General features: G+C 38.2%; 1 protein-coding gene, 1 non-coding gene and 1 pseudogene across 2 annotated transcripts; 2 read left to right on the forward strand and 1 right to left on the reverse strand.

Moving 5' to 3' along the window:
- The first annotated feature begins 8,396 nt into the window (after nucleotides 1–8,396).
- LOC131321800 (anthocyanidin 3-O-glucosyltransferase 2-like) lies at nucleotides 8,397–11,405 on the forward strand. The gene is made up of 3 exons (XM_058352757.1): nucleotides 8,397–8,554; nucleotides 9,092–9,877; nucleotides 10,574–11,405. Exons 1-3 carry the CDS (start codon nucleotides 8,456–8,458, stop codon nucleotides 11,180–11,182), a joined length of 1,494 nt encoding a protein of 497 aa, XP_058208740.1. The 5' UTR covers nucleotides 8,397–8,455; the 3' UTR covers nucleotides 11,183–11,405.
- Nucleotides 11,406–12,644: 1,239 nt separating this feature from the next.
- Nucleotides 12,645–12,752, reverse strand: LOC131324941 (small nucleolar RNA snoR100). The gene has a single exon (XR_009199524.1). It is a non-coding gene; the product is annotated as a small nucleolar RNA snoR100 (small nucleolar RNA).
- A 3,267-nt stretch (nucleotides 12,753–16,019) lies between these two features.
- LOC131321802 (anthocyanidin 3-O-glucosyltransferase 2-like) lies at nucleotides 16,020–17,759 on the forward strand (annotated as a pseudogene).
- Nucleotides 17,760–18,017: the final 258 nt, after the last annotated feature.

Here is an 18,017-nt window from a genome sequence, read left to right on the forward strand (position 1 = left end):
TCACGAAACATGATGGACTGACTAATATCTGGTCTTTTCGGGCTTGGTTTCGGGTCTCAAAACCCCCGTACACGATTTCGAATAAATTCTCTCTCTCTCTTGAACGGCGAAATATTTTTATTAATCTTTGAAAGAGATTACAAAGACTAACGGGAGGAAGGAGAAAGACAACAAGTATCCATCTAAGACCCAAATCTTTGATTGGCAAGATGCCAATCAAGTAGACACCCAAGATGCCTAATTGCCAGATAAAACAAATAAAAGCGCAGAGCCTAATGCCTATAAGGCCTAAAAGCCCAAATAAAATAATAAGCACAATTGAGACACAACCCAAACACCTAAAAGGCCTAAAAGCCTAAACATAGGGGTAAACCCAACATTAATTAAAGCCCAAGTCCCAAATCCTAACAGAACTATCTTTCTCTCTCCACTCATTACTCTTAAAAATCTCCCTCAAATACCCAAACCGAACGGTTCTTTGACATGTCACATGTGATTGGTTCTTAGACATGTCACATGCGATTGTTAATAATTTCAAGAACATTGATGTTACCCTGAGAAATCATGAGATCAAAGAAAGTAGGCAGCAAAATATTCCAATAGGATGAGATCAACCAGTTGGAAAGGCAAGGGCATGCAAAGGTTGATGATATGATGGAAAGTCCTTGCCTTTGTTGTAAGTCTATGCTACATACGTTTGAAGCTTGAAAAGAAAAGAATCTATAGGGAAATGAAAATTTTACTATAATTTAATTAAAAATTTGTAAAAATTTAGCAAATAAATACTCATTTATTGCGCTTCTTATTCTACTACATATACGTTACCAGAAAGAACAAAATAAACGTTGCTTCAGTTTGTTTTGTTAGTTATAGTAAGTGATATGCATGAGAGCGGTGCGCACCACCGGTCTACTACCCTACATGCAATTTACTAAAGTTTTTTACCAAAAGAAGGAAGGGAAAATTAATCACTTGCAAATTGCAAAAGCTTTTACCAGAAGAAGGAAGGCAAAATCACTTCTCAGTGAAAATGTCGACTTTGACTAAAGATTCTTTGGAGGAGAGAATTGAGTGCTCTCTGCCCCACCTGCATTTTGACCGCATTAGAAAATTTGGATAAGATATCAGGATTTTTTTTCCTTAAGTTCTCATTTTCATGATTATGTTTTAACAGCTTTTAACATAAAAAAATTTGATGTTCCCTTTCTATCAATTAATAATTATAATGTGCACGTACTATGAATTCTTTTTAAAGACTTTGAATTTTCTCTAACCGACCAAATGTTTTTACAATATGAAGCCAAAATCACTTTGGGTATCACGATTCACAACTGGGTCTTGTAACTATTGGTGCATGTTTCTTTCTCTCAAGCAGTTTGTATGTGTGAGCGTTAGGGGAGTATAACTTTTTGATAACTGGAAGATTTGTATTGAAACGTTTACAAATTAGACGGTGTAAAAGAGGTTTGATGTCGAGGTCAAATGTTCTTTGACCTGAGTATGTGTGTTTTGGAGAGGTATGAATTATAACTGTCAAAATGAGAAATGCGCTACAAGAAAAAACACCATTCCCGACTAACTGTTTAGTTGGCAAAGTCAGGATTTTAGTCGGCAATAGTATTTCATGACTAAAAATTTTGGTCGGCAAGTTAGTCAGCGAATTGCGGTTGGCAAATGTATTCACCGACTAAAACACATTTAGTCGGCATAAATTGTCTTTTCCTGACTAACTAATTATTTAGTCGGTATATTTGAATTACTATCGACAAAATATTTAGTCGATAAATGCTGTCTTTCTCGCCTTCAAAATATTTAGTCGATAAATGCTAGCTTTCTCGCCTTCTCTTCCCCATCTTCTGGAAAGGCACCAGTCATTGGGTTGGCTTTCTTGTGCCTCTCCCTCCTCAGGGACAAGCCAACGGTTACAACCTGCTCAGGCTATTTGCCTCTTTTCGGGCCACCCAAGGTGTTGTCTATTTGGGGATGCTGGGCTTGCAAAAATTTTTTTTTGCTAAGCTGGGCTCGCATTTCAGTCGCGCGGGATCACTTGATGTCGCAGTCGTCGTGTGAGTCCAAGTCCTCGCGAGCTCTCTGCTAGCATCCTACGTGTCGTGGGACCTGCATCCTATCCGTATCCGCGCCAGGTATATCCTCCGTGGGCCATGTGTTGCACGACTTCTATTGCCACATGTTGTCGTCTTATTAGTTGGTCAACTAGTCAACTTTCCTTCTTGACGCTGACCTTCCCTACGTTCTGAGGTATTGAACCCCTAAAGCATTATCTCGAAGTTCATCCAACACCAAGGAAAGACCTCCAAATAAAGGAAAACTCTAACGGGACCGACAGCTAGAGCACCGAAGGGAACGGATGATCTGAGCTGTCCACTAATTTTTAAAAAAATGAGTAGGACTGTGGGAAATCAACCCAATCCGATCCAATTTTTCATTTTTTTCATTCAGATTCCGTATGGCTCGAATCCTCCATACGGGACCCGGAATGAGCCTCAAGTTCCTGTCGGTACCCCATTGGTATGGGATGCGTGTTGTTACCTATAGTGGGGTTCCCAAATAAAACATATCAATAATTAAAATTTGAAGTGAAAGCATCGATCCTTGGCAAGAATATCCGCACTCCTATTAATTTGCTTCCCGATAAATTAGTAGATGAAGCAGTTTTTGGTCACCTCCGGAGGAGGGATTCCTCAACCGTCCACCTGATCCTCCAGCGGATGAAGCGGCTTCCGATGAGCTCGATCAGCAACATAACAGAATGGAAAGCTATGGACACCGGCGTGGCTGTCGCCATCACCCCTCCAATACCTAAGTCAGTCGATCTGCTTTAGAAGAGAGTATAGATCGAGTATGAAATGTGTAGTATTGCGTACCTTTCTCCACTACAACACGGAAGGCCTATTGCGAGGAAATATGGCGAGGAAAAGAGATTTCGTCGCTAAAAGTACACAATCTGTGAGGAAATTCAATTTCGTCGCTAAAAAGTTACATTTAGCGAGGAAATTTAATTTCCTCGCCAAATGTAACCCTTTTGCGAGGAAATCTGTTTTCCTTGCTAAATGTAACCTTTTGGCGAAAAATATTTTGTCACCTTTTTTAGGACTCATTAAATTTTTTATATGTAAGTCATTATTAATTATGTTCATGTATCTTTAATATCACGATGGTAAGGGATAATCAACTATATAGTTCAATATCATTAGCAAATTTATTAAAATAAAAAAGTGATAAATGGAAAAAAATAGTTTCCTCGCCAATCGCATTGAATTGATGAAATAAAAAATATGTTTTACACGAATTATATGAATTCACTTTTCCCCAACTGAAATTAATTGTTAACAATGTCAGTATGTTCAAATTCTACTAAAATTTATTGTTTGAATACAAAGATTTTTAAGTCGCTCGGGGTGATTTAACCGTCCAATATATTAGCACCAGGGATCAAATTGCTGATATTTTTACACAAAGGACTTGTGTCTTCCCGCATCGGACACTGCGTTTCAATCTGAAGGTCATGCCTCGACCATCAGCTTGCGAGGGGATGTCAACCAATCAGTGCAAATCAATTGATCAAGAAAAGAAGTCCTAATAATGTTAGCCATTTCAGTGGTTATATTTTATCATTTGCAATATCTTTTGTAAAATTTATCACTTGTAACCGTATTTGTATATAAATATCCAAGGAATAGAACACTCTAGGTAACAGAGTGCATTCATCAATTCTATCGTATTGTTCTTTTGACTGTTATAAACCCAAAAAAAGTATTGGACATAGGGATTATAAGTTTGTGGATGAATGATGTGCTTTTCAGAAAAAGAATGCATGGGATATATGGATTGCTTTTCGTAGAGATAACTGATTATTAATTCATACAAAAAAAATTAATGAAAAGCTAAACAAAAGATAAAGTACTTAATAATTGCGAAATGTATTTTCAAAATATCACTAATCTATTTTCAAAATATGTAAGGTTAACCCCATTTAAAAAGAAACATAACAAATTATTACTATTGTAATATTGTAGTTGAGTTAAAATTGTTATGGGCGCATATACACAGTAAGAACAGATTAACCCACCAAAAAAAATATCGTATTTGCAGAAATTTAAAGGGCTCAAACTAATTTAGGCACTACAAAAGGTTACTAAACTTAGAGAGAATTAAAACGAAGTACAAAATAAACAAATTTAGAAAGGTATAAAGATTTATTAAAGATATATAACAAAATATTAAATTATAAAAAAATTCAATAAAAGTGAATAATGTTAATGATTTAAAAAAATAAGTTTAAAGAAACACTACGAAATGACTAAAATTAGAGAGAAATGTTTAAAGAAACAAATTTAGAAAGGTGAAAGGATGTACAAAAGGTTTATATATAAAAAAGGCAAATGTTTGAACTGGAAAGGAAGTTGGTGTGATGGATGGAGTGAATGCCTCCATACAGGAGGTCACGGTTCGAATTCGCGCGGAAGCAAATGAGCTGGAGAACTATCTATTTTTAGTTTCAAGAGTTTTAGCGAGGAAAAATTTCCTCGCCTAAACTATAATTGGCGAGGAAAAAATTAGTCTAGCAAGGAAAAATTTCCTCGCCTATTCTGTAAACATTGTATTAGTCTAGTGAGGAAAAACTATAGCGAGGAAAAAATTCCTCGCTAATTGGATCAGAATAAGCGAAGAAATTTTTTTCCTCACAAATTCTTTTTGCGAGGAAAACGGGTGAGGAAATTAGCTTTTTAGCGATGAAACTAAATCCTCGCTACAAGCCTCTCGTGTTGTAGTGCTGTTATGGAGGTGGTGTCTTTATATAGGCATCTTAGGAGGAGTCTCATTGGGACTGAGACCTTTAGGTCTAATCCGTTTATAACGGACTTGGATGAGCTTTGGAGTATCCTCTCTAGCTTAGGACTCTTTGATTCTTATCTAGACCAAGAGTCCTTGTGATATATGGGTTCTTCAGGATTATCCTTTGGGATCCGTAGGCCTTATCCCTTCGTGTGGGATAAGGCATTGGTTGTTTTGGGAGTCCTTTTGACTGTATGAGTTTCCTCCGTAAAGTACTTCATAATAATTGGTTTCGGGTAGTTAGTTTATCATCCCCTTGGTGATCAAGCGCTTAGGCTGAGCTAGTTGTCATGTTTGCTGAGCTCACCTCGTGGGCTGAGCTCGATGTTCTTATGAGCTGCGCTCATGAGTTTACCTCTCCCTTGGGCCGGTTAGTCGAGGCTAACTCTTATGGACTAAATTTAGTTGGGTCTAATCCCTGTGGGCTAGATTTCATGTTTATTGGGCCTTCTAGCTTGAGCCCTCTGGCCTGTGCCGGGCTCCTTGAGCTGAGCTAATTGGGAGGTTATTCTATCCCTATCATTAGCCAAATCGATCTCCCGCATGCATTGGCTCATGAGTCTCTTGCAATCACAAAACAGAGAACGCAAAGGATGATGAATATCCCCACTGACATTTATGAGATCAACAGCCACACTAGCATTCATTTCGAATTGAAAGTGAAGAAAATTTCATAATGGTACTGGAGGCTTGGTTCTGGTATGCTGTTGGTGCTATTTTTGAGTTCTTTTGTCCATTTGCTTTCCGTGTGATGAGTCGGTATCTTGGGTGGCATACGATTGCCGGGGACGTGTGTCAATTTTGTTGGGATGCTCGTCCCCTTTTTCATGCCATTGTGCATGTCCTTGCTCGTTAAGAACTTACTTGAGAAAAAATAGCGGAGTATAGTAAGAATTTTATGTGTACATTTATTGATATGATTATGCCAAAAAAAAATTTCCCTGTTCAAGGCAAGAAATTATTCCAGTACTCTATCCTAAGAAATTTGGGATGGAATGAGTGAGGTTTGAGCCTTCACCAAATGCACGGGAATACAATGACTTACAAGTAAACAACCACTCCACTTGCATGATTACGTCAAAGTCAAATGTTATGAAAATTCATAAACACTACTCCCTCCGTCCCAAATTGAATGTCAATTTTTGATATCCGTGCCAATTTCAATTCCTTATATCTTTCAATATGGATCTAAAAAAATATGCAATATGGATCTTGTTTGATAGTTCTCAATTAGTTCTATTATACAAAATTTTCAAACTCATGAAAAACATTATAGATTAAAAGATATAAGCGACGAAAAATGACACGAGTTCAAAAATTGTCATCCATTTTGGGACGGAGAGAGTATTAATACTTTGGTGATCACATTTTGTCAATGGAGTTAATCGAGTTGCACTACGAAACTCCCTTCATAAATGGTGTTCCACTTTCTTTCGTCTCTTAATACAGTATGATCCAAGCCATGTTCTATACTCTTTACTTTCTATTCCCAAGCAATAATTTTTTTTCCCCCCTTAGAACATTGCGATAATTAAGTGACATTTATCACTTAACACTTCATCATTAAAACGATCGAAAAGTCTAAAAACAACAAACTAATTGCAACCCTAAGGTTGGCCAAGTGATTTGATTTTGGCTTGGAACTTAGGTGTTTGCTTCATCCTGAGATCTCAGGTTCGATTCTCTTTGTCAACAACTCCTCGGCCCACCTCACCCCTACGCGTAAATGTGTGAAACGACTGTGAGAGGAGCTATAGGGATTAGTCTGAAGTGCGCTAAAACTGCCTCGGAGCACCCTGCATTACCACACAAAAAAAAAAATTTAATTACACAAACACTCATATAAATGTGTGGGCTCCACACACGTGGCATGCTGCACCACTAGTTTGTGTGGAGCCCACACACTTATGGGAGTGTGTTATGTGTGTGCCTATATATATATATATATTTGTTTGTTTGTTTGTTTGAGTAATGTGTTTGTGATTGTAGAATGATTGTAAAACCATTCTTCTGTTTATTCGTCTGGTCCGCAAACTTGGGTTTCCTGTAATGTGGTGGGAATGTGGATTAGCCCAGCCCAATAGCCCATTGTATTTTGTTGTTAAAATAACCGAAACTTGTTTTTTGGACGGCAAATAACCGAAACTTTAGTAAGCAAGCTTCTGGGTCTAATTTTTTACTGTAGAATATCGCAGTATCTCAAATTTAAAAACCACATCATTTTCAATGAATATCATTTCTTGATCCCATTTCCTAATTTTTTTCGAGGTGACCTCGTAACATGGGACCCCTATAAATGGGTAAATATCACTGACACCACCAAGGTTTTGAGTAAGTACTGATTCCCCCTCCATGTTTGGAAAAATGATTTTTTTAACACCTTGACGTTTGGTGATGCATTTCAACTAAACGCAATCATTTGAATTGGTTACACTGAATTCTGTTGGATCCACCTCAGAATCCCACACAAATTATCAGAGTTATTTGATTTATTTAAAACATGTTTTCAAGGGCCATGCGAATTTGGAGACAAAAAATATAACAAGTTGATCAAGTCTTTATCGATATTCGATTGGACAGATTTTAACGAGGGCTAGCTCTTAAAAACATTTTTTAAACAACTTAAATGGCTCCTATCGTTTGTTTGGGACTTGAAGATGGGTCCAATCCCGTATAAGCATTTTCGAATGATTGTGTGTAATCGAAATGCATCACCAAACCTCAAGGGGTTAAAAATCATTTTCCAAACCAAGGAAGGGGAATCTGTACTTAAGGAAAACCTTGGGGCATGTCATTGATATTTACCCCCTATAAATTTATATTAAAAAAGAAAAATATGACACAATTATGAAAAAACATAATATATGTTTAAGTTGATTCACATTTAACTGTTATCATTCATTTATACGAAAAAAAAAATTAAAAAGCTTGAAAACATAAAGCAAAATTAGAAAATTTTCACTAAAGACAAAAAATGGTTCAAAAAAAAAAACAAAAGAAAGACAGTTTCTTTAGTACTGTCTTTATACCATCGTAGTATATGAATTTTTTTCAACCTTTGTTTATAGTTTCCCTCGTCGTGAAGGATGATGTGATGTAAAAATATGGTTGAAAAAAAAAAAAGTAACTAATTAAACAATACCGACTTTCATTGACAAAAAAATAAATTAATTCAATCCAAACTCAACCGAAATGAAAACTGTACTAGAGAAATGTCGAACTGCTTTCCAGCAAAGCCATGACTTCACATCAGATAACTACTCCCTTGTTTCTCTACAAGTCCCAGCCCAATGCCATGTTCTTCTTCAATTTCTTGAACATTTTAGAACCGGTCCTGAACTAAAGCAAAGTTGCGGTTATTTTAGGCTTTCAAAAAATTCTGAATGGTAAGGCTCCACGTATTTTTTTATCCCTTATTATAGTTCAATAAAAGATATCCTATTTTTAATTTTTGCTTTAAGCTCTCGAAAAGTCAAGGTCGGCTGTGTGTTTATAAATTCAACAATCCGCATTGAATTGATGACACATTCTCTCATCATAATTCTATACGCAATCTTATCCTAGTTACAGTAACAGTAATAAAAGTTGTCTGGGAAAAATGGAGGCCGCAGCGGCCACGGGGACAATGACAATGGAGTTGGTGTTCATCGCTAACCTGTTAATGGGACACCAAGTGTCAACGGTTGAAAGGGGCGGAGTCAAGATTTCTTGATAGTGTGGTCAATTAGTTACAACATAAAAAAATTTAAAACTTTCTTTTCATTTCTTTTTCATAAGTTTGAAATAAACCATAAGATTGGTGTATGTCAAGTCAATGCACAAGTTAAAAGAGTAACTAAAAAGTCAAATAAGCAAAACAGTATTGATGGGCATTGGTTCAATTTTCTTTAGTGAGAGCAATCCTGAGTTGCAAAGGGCAATGACGAGTAATTTCTGCCAAACCTTTGGGCAAGAACATTCACTTTGTTTGGTTTAGATTTTAGAAAGTTATTTTTGAGAGTTGGAGTGGTAATGAGTGGAGAGAGATAGAGAGAAAGATTTATTGAAAACTGTGCCGAGAGTTGAGAGTTACTCTCAAAAAGTCCATCCAAGCAAAGTGATTAGAGTTTAATATACCTGGGGCAAGTTTCTCAAATTCCCCTAAAATATTACACTTGTCCAATGGGTAATTGCCAAGTCAGTGACCCCACTTGACCCTATATACCTCCGCCCATGATCGGTTGAGATGGCCAAGCAACTCGTCGGCCGAGACCGTCGGCTTTCCATCACGGTCCTCCTAATGAAAAAATCATTCGATAAATCCAAGGTTAGCTCATCCACACAATCGGTACTACTCGCCGCAGAGCAGGATCGGTTAAAGTTCGTACACCTCCCTCACGACGAGACGGCGGTGGCGGAGCTCCAAGCCAAGTCCCGCGGCAACTTCTTGTTAGAGTACATCAAAATGAACAAGCAGCACGTGAGGGATCACGTGGCGAAGATGGTGTCCGCCGAGTCGACGCGGATCGCAGGGTTGGTCGTGGACCTGTTTTGCACCCCGATGATGGACGTGGCGGCCGAGTTCGGACTCCCGTCTTACGTTTTCTTCACCTCCAACGCCGCGGTCCTTGGCCTCATGTTCCATTTGGAGGCCCTCAGCCGGGACATTACTGAGTTCAAGGACTCGGATACTGAGTTGGAAATCCAAGGTTTCGTGAACCCGGTCCCAGCTAAGGTGTTGCCTTCTATGTTAGTGGACAAGCAAAGTGGGTCCGCCATCTTCATTAATATTGCCAAGAGACTGAGAGAAAGCAATGGCATTATCGTGAACACGTTTGCGAAGATGGAATCCAATGCGGTCAGGTCACTTGCGGAGGACAGTGACGTCCCACCAGTGTACCCTGTGGGACCCGTGATCCACCTCGTTAAAAACGAAAACGAGGAGGAAGCGATGAAGATCATGAGGTGGTTGGATGATCAGCCACCGTCGTCAGTGGTTTTCTTGTGCTTCGGGAGCATGGGTAGTTTCGAAGAGGATCAGGTCAGTACATAAATCCTCGGTGGTTTGGTTTTTAAGTTTTGAGAATTTTTTTTGATGTAATGATTGGAAAAAGATAAAAAAAAATTATTGAGAATAATGCAGAGAATAAAAAATATCTAAAAGCTTCAAAAAGAACAAAATTGTCAATAAGGCCCATTTATTTGAAAGCAATTAATCTGGAGTCGTAAAGTTAATCTATATTTTTCTGTAGAAAAGACTTTGAAACAAGTGGAGTAGAATATAATTGGTGTCTTTTATATTCACATGTACATGGTAAGAGTTCGATTTTCGTAAGTATCCATCCCCCTTCCAAGATCTCTTAAGATAAAATAGATTAGGTTTAACGAATGATTTAAAAAAAAAAGACTTTGAAACCACTTGCATTATCTTTTGCTGTTTTGTGAATCTTCTCCTCTTGTTCCGCCCTTCCACACTTGTATGTTTTGTTTGGTTTAATTTTTAAGAAAAAAAAATTATGAAAATAGTAAGAATAATAAATGGAGAGAGATAAAGAGAAAAATAATTGAAAATAAGAAGAATCTTTTGAAAACGTAAAACAAACAAGGCAGTAGTCCGTAGAACAGGGGAGGAGGTTAGAGCACAAAGTACTTCACTTTTCGAAATACACTTTTTAAAAACTAAAAACTGTTTCAAATTGCTGTTATATATTAACGAGGATCTTTACATTCATTGCAGTTGAAGGAGATAGCACAAGCCCTAGAGCGAAGTGGCCACCGGTTCTTGTGGTCAGTGCGGAAGACTCCACAAAAGGGAAAAACCGAGCTTCCAGGCAAGTACCAAGACCTCAATCAAGTGCTACCGGAAGGGTTCATGGAACGTACGATGAAAATTGGGAAAGTGATTGGGTGGGCTCCACAGGTGGCGATACTCTTTCACAAGGCGGTGGGAGGGTTTGTGTCGCACTGTGGGTGGAACTCGACATTAGAGAGCTTGTGGTGCAGAGTGCCAATGGCTACGTGGCCGATGTATGCTGAACAACAAGTGAACGCATTCGAGTTGGTGAGGGAATTAGGGCTGGCCGTCGAGATAAAGTTGGACTACAAGAAGGATTTTGGGTCAGACAATACCAAGGTTATGTTAGTGACAGCGGAGGAGATAGAGAATGGGATAAGGAAATTGATGGAGGGCAGGAATGAATGTGGGGAAGTTATAAAGCAGAGGGTGAAGAAGATGAGCGAGAAGAGCAAGATTGCTGTGGTTGAAGGAGGGTCGTCCTATAATTCTATAGGACTATTGATCGAGGATGTCATGAACAACATGCATATGTACACATTCTGTGAGTGACTAACTATTTCGAGGACATACCTCAACATCTTTCACAATCATACATTCATATGGGGCTAACAAACTAGTTATATATGAATCTCATATGAATGTATACTCGTGGAGTAGATTGAGACAATAGTACTTGGCGGTGCTCGAGGAGCACCCAATAAGTTTTAACTAACTGGTGACGGGTTTAATTAGTACTCGAATAGTCGAATATTTGTACCATATCATGTTCTGCATGAGAAAATTAGGAGTTATATATGCTCATTAATTAATAACGTTTCAATTTTTAGGAATTGACAGAAACAATTTTTCATTCGTTGACCTTAAAAGGCCAAATGTTTGGGGGCCTTCAGTCACGGATCTTGCACGTACCATCCACTCAATCTCACCTTCATCGAGTAAAATGGTTGACAAATGGTGCAGAGCATAATTGTGTCAAATGAGAAATCGAACGAGATTGGATTGTCTTTGATCATGCTATAAACTTAAATAAACAGTATATATATCCCATCTCAATAGTGAACTTTTATCACTTGTGAAATCTAAACCATAAAATTGGGAGTCCTCACATAAACTGGGAAAACTCCTATATTATCCGCCTTAGTCGGCCATTTCCATCGTCTTGCGTTCTTCAGCGTGGTTCACCGGTGTTAAGGGAGATAATTAATGTTTTAGTTTTAATTGACGATGTAGTACGTGTAAAAGATAAGGATTACAATTGAAACCTTCAAAAACTAAATATATTCTATCCTAAGCTACAGCTGACAACTTGAAAGAATGATAATTATCCTAAGCAACAACATTATTATCCTTATCCTTTACGGTACGCACTGTGACAGCCTCGATCCCAAAATCTGGCAACGGCATGAGATGGGAAGGGAAGGAAAGAAAAAAAGTGAGATCGAGGGACACGAATGAGGAAAGAGGCGAGACGTATGAGAGTATCCACATCAGGATTGCTACTCCACCCTTTAAAATATAATAACGAGTAAAACACCATAAATAGGGCTGCATCATACTTAGCTCTTGGGTCTTTTGCTACAGTCACTAGTTTAATTAAACTAGCCACTATTCACTCATTTCTTCATATTTTATTATTTCTCTCTCTCTCTCTCTCTCTCTCTCTCTCTCTCTCTCTCCAGGATTTTATCCTAGTAGTGACGAGATGGATACTAAAAAAATAAAAAAATGCATTACAATATTAATAGTTATTGGCTCCAAAAAAAATTAAAATAACATAATAAAAACTATAATAAATGATGTTTTTCATTTGCACATGGAGTATGAAAAATAACTAATTTTAATTTTGGGTATCGATAATGCCATTTCAACAACAACAATAGTAGAACTCATGTAGTCCCTAATCATTAGGGGTATGAGCAGGAGAGGATTGGAGACAGACCTAATTTTTGGCAATATGTACAAAGTGGTTGATCGATCTCAGAATACAACTTAAACAGTAGCCTCTTATACGTGTTTTACTGCGGAATCATGCCCCTAAATCAAAGCCAAATGACATCAGATAGGGCAGGTCTAGAGACCTAATTCAATTTATGTGCACATTACCATGTTTCCTTCATTGATAGTCCAAAACATCGGCATGCACAAAGATAATGGTCTTGTTCGTTTAGTATATTTACTTTGTTTTAACTTTATTTTCCAATCATTACCCTATATTTTTCTTCAATCATTATCATATTTCTCCAATTATTAATTTTATTTCTCTCTCTATCTCTCTATTCATTACACATCTCTCCAATCATTACCCTATTTCTCTCTCCACCCACTACCAAAACTAAAATACTCAAATGTGCTAAATGAACAAGGCCAATATGTTACTTCCCAAATTTATAAAATCACTCTCTAGATACCTATATAGATTTTTCAAATTGATAACTGCACTCCCTTTTAGGAGTGACATTATAAATTTGGGGAGTGACATTATAATTAAATTTCCTTAATTTTTTTGGTTACGTTATTTTAGGGTTAGAATTAATGTGGAGTTTTTTTTTCTTAATTACACATCATCATTTATGTTATTTTACTTTGTCCCATTGAATTAAGTTTTAGAATACTTTTTTAGGTCTCCTTTCTTGAAAAAAATATAAGATTTATAACTAGTATATAATAAGAAATAAGAAAAAAAATCTAGTAATAGTGGGACTATATAAGTTGGGGATAAATTTTTTTTTCATATATAATAATTGCGTTTTCTAAATTACAATACTTATATACTACCAAGTGCCGGCAAAGCCGAGACATCACTTTCAATGAATAATCTGATTTCTTGGTATACTCTTTCCGTCCGGATTTAATAGTCCTTTTTTGGAGTTCGTGTCATTTTTCAATCGATTATATCTTCCAATTTATAATGTTTTATGTAATTTCAAAAAATTTGTAGTATAGAACTAATCGAGATCTATATATCAAACAAGATACATATTCGATATGAAATTTATTACGGATTCAAAGATATAACATATTTTTTAGCCGGTTAGAATAGAACTAGGGACAATTAAATCCGGACGGAGGGAGTACAAGTCCGTATCTTGACTTTTTCAAAGTGAACTTGCAACTTGGGAATCCTATAAATTTATATGGGAAAAGTAAAAAATAGTAACAAAAAACACACACGATATTATCTACATAATAAGGTAAAAGGGTTTTTGCATATTATCTCTCTATAAATCCTAACTATTGGTTTGCTCCATAAATCCTACGGCTCGCTCTCTCTCTCTCTCTCTCTCTCTCTCTCTCAAACAATAGTAATTAATTAGATCTTACGTTCAAAATTCATATCTCACTTTCTCCTCCTCCTCCTCCTCCTCCTCTCTCTCTCTCTCTCTCTCTCTCTCTCTCTCTCTCACACACACACCCACACACACACCCCTTCTTCTAGCTCTCCGCTCCTGAAGGCGACGTTCACCCTTGTGATTTTCTTTGAGATCGAACACACTTAGAGAACGAACACCGGCCCCTTTAGATTAATTTTGGTCACGAATCCAATCAATGACTCCTCCTCCTATCTCTCTATCATTTCAATAGTTTCGTAATTCATTTTAGTTGTGTTTAAAATGCATTGCGTCGTGCCTTCAGGCACGGACAAACCCTAGTTAAATTATATGGAATAAAAAAGGACGGTTTTTGAATTTCAGAAAAATCCGACCCTCTATTTCTAATTCCATGGCTAAGATACGAATAATTTTTTTTTTTAATAATTCACTGCCATCATATTTTCTTATTGAATCAATCCAACGGCTATGATGATTTTTCTTGTTTTCAATCCCGATTAGTTTTTGTTTGGCTTTGTTTCCTCTCCCTCGGGATTACGTTTTGCATGACCTAACATAAAAAATCTTTTATTGGCTACCCAAAACAAATTATATACAAAATGATTTTGTATGGATTGAAAAAAATTATTGGTAACCCAAAACAAACCCTCCAAAAGATTGTTGTCTAAGGTCACTAGGTTTCTAAATCTTTTCGAAGAATTTTTTTGAAACTTTATTTTAAAAAATTAAGAGTTTTTTTTTTATATGTCAAGTGCCCCTAGAGACGGACAATTTCTAGTATATATGTATGTATTTATAATCCATTACAGAAAATCTCAAACCCCATCGTACAAAATGGTCAATAAAGAGAAATGCTTGCTAGGAAAGACCCGAACAATAAAAAGAAATCCACGTATGGCTTCCGCAGGAAAACCTGAAGCACAGAATATAGTTTGTCCTCTCTTTTATTAGAAGAGTCATTTATATTATCTACTATCACAATAAATTTCTTTAGAAAAAACAAAACAAAATTTAAAAAATCCATATCAGCCAGATTTTTTCCTCTTCCCTCACTTTTCGTTACCTCACTCCAAAAACAAAAATCCTTCGTAATCGGCTGAGAAGTAAAGATGCATGGCAGTAGCGACAGCGGAGCCGGTGTTCATCCCTTTCCCGGGGATGGGCCAACTAGTGTCCATAGTAGAGATGGCGAAACAGCTTGTCCGCCGATACCAGCCACCGGATTTCAATCACAGTCCTTATAATTGAAAAGCGGCTTGACAAATCCAAGGCCGGCTCCTTCACCCAATCGCAACTTCTCCTCCATCCACGAAATTTGGCAACAAAAATTATCGTCGCCAATAACCTTGGAGACGACATTTGACCCTTTGGAGACGAAAATAATTCGCTTTCACATACCCTTTTAACATTTTGTTGTAGTGTAAAACTCGCAGCTCGAGTTTCGCGCACAAGGTAAGGTTTAATTGATGGGGGCAAGAAAGCATTTGTTTTCCTTTAGTACTAGCTGTAATTGTTTTTTTAATTAGTACTTTGAAACAGTGGAAAGCCATGTGCTCAAAACAATGGGAAGCATTCTTTAAGCTTAATTATAACCCAGGCACACCCTACCCCTTCAAGATTACGATTTTGTACCACTACTCAACTAAATAGTACTAACGAAACTGAACTAGGGAAACGTTGGACTGCTACCAGCAAAGCCATGACTTCACCTTCCAATAAATTACTCCTACTGATTTCTTGTTCTGCAATTCCCATCACAGAAAAACTTATTTCCGGAGGCTTCGTAAACTAAATTTTATAGTGCCCAATATTAAACGTTTAAAGGTGTTTTGGACGATCCGGATATTAAAAAAACTCTCCTAGTTAAGAGTTATTTTAAAATCTAGATCATTGATTGTTAAGACGGACAGATAATATTGTGCGTTACAACAAATAACTTATTTACGGAAGAGTCGTGAATATTTTATTCTCTTCCCATGCCATTACCTTAAGTTTTCTTCAATTTTTAAACCAACTTGCATACTTCCCCTGTATTAATAAGACCTGTCATCATCTCAATATACACAACCTTATCACTAGTAACAACAACCGGAAAAGTAATTGACTGAGAAATGAAGACAGCAGCAGCGACGGCGGAGCTGGTGTTCATCCCTTTCCCGGCGACGGGCCACCTTGTGTCCACGGTAGAGATGGCGAAACAGCTTGTCCGCCGAGACCACCGGCTTTCAATCACTGTCCTTATTATCGAAATGCCGTTTGACAAATCCAAGGCCAGCTCCTCCACCCAATCGCAACTCCTTGCGGCAGCCGCGGAGGAGCGGTTGAAGTTCGTCTACCTCCCTCAAGACGAGGCTGCGCTGGCGGGGCTCGACCCTGGTAACTTCACCGGAATCATCGAAATGAACAAGCAACACGCGAGGGATCACGTCACAAAGATGGTCTCTACCGGGTCGACTCGGATCGCCGGGTTCGTCATCGACTTGTTGTGCACCGCGATGATGGACGTGGCGGCCGAGCTCGGACTCCCGTCCTACATTTTCTCCACCTCCAATGCCGCGGTTCTCGGCCTCCTGTTTCACTTAGAGACCCTATCACGGGAACCCAACCGGGATATTACCGAGTTGAAGGACTCGGACGTTGAGTTGGCAGTCCCGGGTTTCGTGAACCCAGTCCCGGCGAAGGTGTTGCCGTCTGTGTTACTGGAAAAGGAAAGTGTCTTCATCAACATTGCCAAGAGGATGAGAGAAAGTAAGGGCATTATGGTGAACACGTTCGCAGAGCTGGAATCCAATGCGGTCAGGTCGCTCGCGGAAGACGATGAGGTCCCGCCGGTGTACAGTGTGGGACCCGTGATCCACCTCGTTAAGGACAAAGACGAGGAAGCGATGGAGATCATGAGGTGGTTGGATAATCAGCCTCCGTCATCAGTTGTATTCTTGTGTTTCGGGAGCATGGGTAGCTTCGAAGGAGATCAGGTTAGTAGTACATATATATACGGAGTAGTTCAATCCAATGCTCACATCCAATTAAACACACAGCCCTAAGTTTGAGGTTACAACTAATTATATTCCACTTAATTTTTCAACTGTCATAAAAATCTAGAAGTGTATGAGAATTTCTGCTATTAAGTAGTATCTACTTAATTCATTGCAGCTGAGGCAGATAGCGCAGGCCTTAGAGCAAAGTGGCCACCGGTTCTTGTGGTCAGTGCGGCAGCCTCCGCCAAAGGGTAAAAGAGAGATTCCAGGGGAGTACAGAGACTTGAATCGCGTGCTACCAGAAGGGTTTCTAGAACGTACAACGGAGATTGGGAAAGTGATTGGGTGGGCCCCGCAGGTGGCGGTGCTGACCCACACTGCAGTGAGAGGGTTCGTGTCGCACTGTGGGTAGAATTCGATATTGGAGAGTTTATGGTGCAGAGTGCCGGTGGCCACGTGGCCGATGTATGCCGAACAACAACTGAATGCATTCCAGTTGGTAAAGGAATTGGGGCTGGCTGTGGAAATAAAGTTGGATTACAATAAGGATTTTAGGCAAAATAGTACCGAGGTTATGTTAGTGACAGCTGAGGAAATAGAAATTGGGATAAAAAAACTGATGGAAAGTGGGAATGAGTGTGGGGAAAAAATAAAGCAAAGGGTGAAGGAGTTAAGCGAAAAGAGCAAGATTGCTGCGGTTGAAGGAGGCTCATCGTATCGTTCCATCGGACTATTAATCGAGGAGTTCATGAAAAACATACTCATCAGTTGAGTAATCGATTATTTACTGCTTTTGTAGGGCATGTCCCCTAAAGTTCACAACCATACAATATTCAGACGGGAACTGATAAACTTAGTTGCATGTGAGTCCCACACGAATAAGTTTCAATATTTTCATAATTAATTGATGACAGGTTCAGTACTCGAATTTTTGTACCATAACAAGATGTAAGGACTGAGGATTTGCTGAAAATTTGGACGAAGTGCTAATTCGTCGATTTTTTTCAGAAATTCTGATCAAATGTACTTTCAAAGTTTGAATTTGCTCATAAAAATACTTAGTTTGCAGATAGTTTT

Source organism: Rhododendron vialii, chromosome 4a, assembly GCF_030253575.1.
Source record: "Rhododendron vialii isolate Sample 1 chromosome 4a, ASM3025357v1".
Classification (NCBI taxonomy): domain Eukaryota; kingdom Viridiplantae; phylum Streptophyta; class Magnoliopsida; order Ericales; family Ericaceae; genus Rhododendron; species Rhododendron vialii.

Excerpts from the sequence above, each read along its gene's own strand:
- LOC131321800 (XM_058352757.1), top strand. The coding sequence starts at position 8,456 with ATGGAGGCCGCAGCGGCCACGGGGACAATGACAATGGAGTTGGTGTTC. Across the intron at positions 8,555-9,091 it reads CAACGGTTGAAAGGGGCGGA|CAACTCGTCGGCCGAGACCG; the intron begins GTCAAGATTTCT and ends GAGATGGCCAAG. Across the intron at positions 9,878-10,573 it reads GTAGTTTCGAAGAGGATCAG|TTGAAGGAGATAGCACAAGC; the intron begins GTCAGTACATAA and ends CATTCATTGCAG.